Source organism: Galeopterus variegatus, unplaced genomic scaffold (genome assembly GCF_000696425.1).
Source record: "Galeopterus variegatus unplaced genomic scaffold, G_variegatus-3.0.2 Scaffold4115, whole genome shotgun sequence".
Classification (NCBI taxonomy): domain Eukaryota; kingdom Metazoa; phylum Chordata; class Mammalia; order Dermoptera; family Cynocephalidae; genus Galeopterus; species Galeopterus variegatus.
This window is the reverse complement of record NW_007730226.1, coordinates 4,781-8,842: the sequence shown is the minus strand read 5'-3', so window position 1 is coordinate 8,842 and position 4,062 is coordinate 4,781. Positions and strand designations below refer to the sequence as shown.

The following is a 4,062-nucleotide window of genomic DNA, read 5'->3' as shown; positions in this document are numbered from 1 at the left end:
TTTTTTGTTAACATTGCTGTCTCTCTTTGGAAAATAAAAATAGAAATTTTTATCTAAGAGTTAGGGCTGCACCTAATTTCCTCCTTTTTTTTTTTTTCTTTTTTCTTTTTTTTCTTTCTCTTTTTAATTTCCTCCCTTTTTATGAACCTCCCCTTCCAAGGTCAATTCATGAAACTGAACATGAGTCAAACTTCAAGAATTTTTCAACTACAATGTATATTGAGAAGTAAAATAATAAAAAAAGAAAATATGACAAAAAATAAATTAAAAATTAAATTAAAAAAAGAATTTTTCAGTTTTTTGTTTGATTTTTCTTTTTTATTGTATTGATTTTTGCCAAGATACCTCTTTAAGACTGCAGATAATTTGATTTTTTCTTTAAAATGTACAGCCTGCTTTCGTTTTGTTTGTTTGTAGAGTTGCTGCAGGAGCAATGGTTTCATGGAATTACTGCTCAGAGTACTTTTTTTTCCCTCCAAGAGACACAAATGTTTTGCTAAATATTTATTCTCATAACCTGTATTTTAAATAATGGCTTATTATGAGTATACCTTCAGCCTCCTTAGGTTGATCGCTATTATGCTCAAGGTAAGGGATCATCTTTTTTGGTGTCAAAGTTTATTGTGGCAGTCTCAAAGACAACACATCTCTTACTTGAGCTGGTTTCAGATGGTTCTGAACTTCCCTTAGTATCAAGTCCATTTCAAAAACTTGCTGTTTTTAATTTCCAACCTTATCCTCAGTTGAAAATATAGCTTCTTCAGCTACACTGTATATTGATAAATTAAATAAAAAAAGAAAATATAGCTTCAACATCATTGCATTTTAAAGACAGGTGAAGAATGATGCAAAAATTACAAACCTTAGTATTTTCAATACCTTTGGGTTATCACAGAACAAAGTGTGGTAGGGAAAGGAAAACTCAATGTGGTTCTTTTTTAGGGGGGAAAAAACAAACAAACAAAAAAAAACAGTTGACCATTAGGAAGTTGACCTGATTGTGGGCACCAATGCTGTTTTGTAGAAAAAAAAAAATTTTTTTTTAATCATCAGTTTTGTGATCCACTTGCTAAGCAATCAGAAATTCCAGCACATTTATTGGTATTAGCCATGTAAGTCAGTGATGGCTGCAGGTTTTGATAAGTTATATACTCTTTACTTTTATGCAATTGCATGTGTCTTTTAATTAATGAATTGTTAATAATGTACACATTATGTTATAAAAATGTGGACCCCTCCTCATAGTAAGTTATCAAAACAGCAATGCATTCTCAGGTCAACTTTGGCAATGTGGCAATAATTAGTACTGGTAGGATAGATTGGATGTAGAAATGAACTATTTGCAGAAGGCCAAACAAAGATATGCCAAACTAACTCTAGAAACCAGTCTCAATGATTACTCATTGTCTAGATAGCTTAAGAGCAGATTATACTTTACTCCAAAGTCTGATTAGTTTGTATACTTTATGAGAAAGTTATACACTTTGCTCTAAACTCTGATTGGTTTGTATACTTTATTAGAATGTTGACCTGGAACTAACTGAGCTTACTTTCACAGCTACACAGAGCTGACTTATCTATTACACGCAGTAGGGTCCATGATACTTTTAGAAGCCCATGAGATGTTTTAATTTCTTTTGAAATCAGAAGGCTAAAATGAATATGATCCAGTATTGGATTATATTTATCTTTATACCAACAGTAATAAAACAGAATTTTTAATACTTTTTTATGGAGAAAAGGGTCCACAAAGGCAGAAGTGCCTAGGCCCATAAGGCAGCCCTACAGCAACATAAGACTATTTTCTTCCCATTTTTTATGTACACCACTATTTTTAAATTTTCTCCTTTAATTCAACAGTTTATATGCCTTTCTGTTTGTTCTTTTGTCTCCTACAGTCCAGAACAATCTGTGTACACTGAAGGAATTACACATTTGAGTCATACATTGGAGATCAGTTCACCACACTGGGGAACATGAATATTGACATGATTACCTCTAAGACCTTGCACTCATTAACATTAATTAATACATAATAGTATGTGTATTATTAGGCTTATCTATATTTGATGATCTTTAGGTCAATAATATTTTTAATGTAAAATGTGATCAAAATTTATAAACTATACTCAGTTGTGCCAAAAATAAATTGCATCTTTAATTTTTTGGTAACCATTATCATCTTGCTATGAAGCCCCCATTCGCATGATGGGAAAGGGGTACTATGACAAAGAGAGACTTCAGGTAGCCAGTAATAAAGATAATTCCACCTATTTGAGCTCAACAGTACCTTTTGGATATGTTCAGTCATTCAGGGCTTCTCCTTCTTGTTCCCTAAAGTATTTGGATAAATGGCTTTCAGTGTCAGTTTGGGAGGGTGTTTGGGCTGCTTTCCTTGATAGAACATATTTGAATAGAGGTTAGTGTGTAAGGGAGACCTGTGTCAGGGTTGAGGAGGTTGGCAGTAGTGTGTGCTAGTATTCTCTTTCTCCTTAGAGTCTTCTATCAACAATTATGTAGCAGAAGTTATCTCGGATGTGTAAAGAACATTCAAAGTTGAAAAGAAACCATTTTTTTCTCTCTACAAAGCCTGACTTTGAAGACACCCAAAAAGTCTTGAAGCCGAACAAAGACATTTTAATTCTAGGCTGTATTCTCCTTTCCCCCTACACATATGCATATGTGACAAATGCTTTGGCGTTAGTGAAAAGTTAGTGAAAGAAACTTGCTTAAGGATAACAGAAAATGCCTGAGAAGATAGGTAAATACACACGGTGATACCTTAATTTACTGGTTAAAAGGATACAATTTCAAGTTAGATGAAATTGGGTTTAAACCCCAGTTCCCCTTGTCATCTTTAGATGTTTTTTTTTTTTTTGTCTGTTTTTTGGCTGCTGGCCAGTCTAGGGATCAAACCCTGGATCTTGGTATTATCAGCACAACATTCTAACCAGTGAGCTAACCAACCAGTCCTTAAACATGTTATGTGACATCTCTGAGCCTTGGTTTCATCATTTGTAAAATAGGTAACTAATTAAGTTTTTTTAAATGAAGATTAAATTAGTTAATATGTGTAAGGCGTTGTGTGTTTTACACATAGCAAACATGTAAGTGCTTATTAAACAGACTTCAGAATTCTTTTTCAAAGGCAAAAAAAATGAACATGACATTGGATGGGAGTTAATAGTTAATATTATTTAGGGTGTTATATATGGATATTTCAAGCTCCAAGGAAAGAAACATGTTCTTGATATTCCCTCTAATGGAATTCATTATCAGGATACATGAGGAAGTAAAGGACAAAAAGGGGCGGGGAGTAAGGAAGAATAGGAACCACAATAGTCATGGTGAGATCTAGCTGTGTGGCAGCCTGAGTGTGTGGGTCTAGTCCCTGCAATCTAGAAAATCCTATCTAACATAGAAATATGTACTTAAAAAGTATTTCCTTCTAGTTCATCTGTGTTGCTAATAAAGTCAAGTACAGTAACAGAGTAAGACTGAGCCATTCATATTGTTTTAATGAATAAGTGGGAGGTGGTGGGGTGATCTTAATTTTCTCCTCTTTTTCACTTAGGTAGTGAATGGAAAACCCGTTATGAGACACAGCTTGAACTGAATGATCAACTAGAAAAGCAAATTATTTCTCTCAAAGAGAAAATGGAAAAAATCCGTGGAAATCCTTTAGGTACAAAAGCAATTATGTGTATGTTTTATAAGTGAGTTAGAACTGATAAAATATCAATTGCTCATTTTTGCTTTATTGTAGATAGACTATCTTCTATTCGTGTCTATGAACAAATGCCAGTGGTAAGTAAAAGATGGTTAAACAAAAAGAATAGTTGGAGAAAATTATGTACATTCCCCCCCCCCCCCGATTCCAAACCAAGGTTTAAAGACTGGCAAGGTCCAAATATTTTTTTCAGGGGGGCTGTTCCTTGCTTGCGAGGAATCCTGCAACAAGATGGTTAGCCCTTTGTGACATCTTTTTCCCCTTTGAGAGTTCATTTTAATCCCTGATAAATTACTTAAATTTTTATGTTTTAGACTTTACAAAGCACATTC

At 33.7% G+C, this 4,062-nt stretch overlaps 1 protein-coding gene across 1 annotated transcript in view; it reads left to right on the top strand.

Moving 5' to 3' along the window:
• Positions 1 to 3,807, top strand: part of CCDC169 (coiled-coil domain containing 169) — a gene marked incomplete at its 3' end in the record, with an annotated part of 21,843 nt that extends 18,036 nt beyond the window's left edge. Inside the window, exons 3-4 of the mRNA XM_008586782.1 lie at positions 3,575 to 3,685; positions 3,767 to 3,807. Coding sequence (XP_008585004.1) covers positions 3,575 to 3,685; positions 3,767 to 3,807 — 152 coding nt within the window. The remainder of the gene's footprint in view (positions 1 to 3,574; positions 3,686 to 3,766) is intronic.
• Between the last annotated feature and the right edge of the window lie 255 nt (positions 3,808 to 4,062).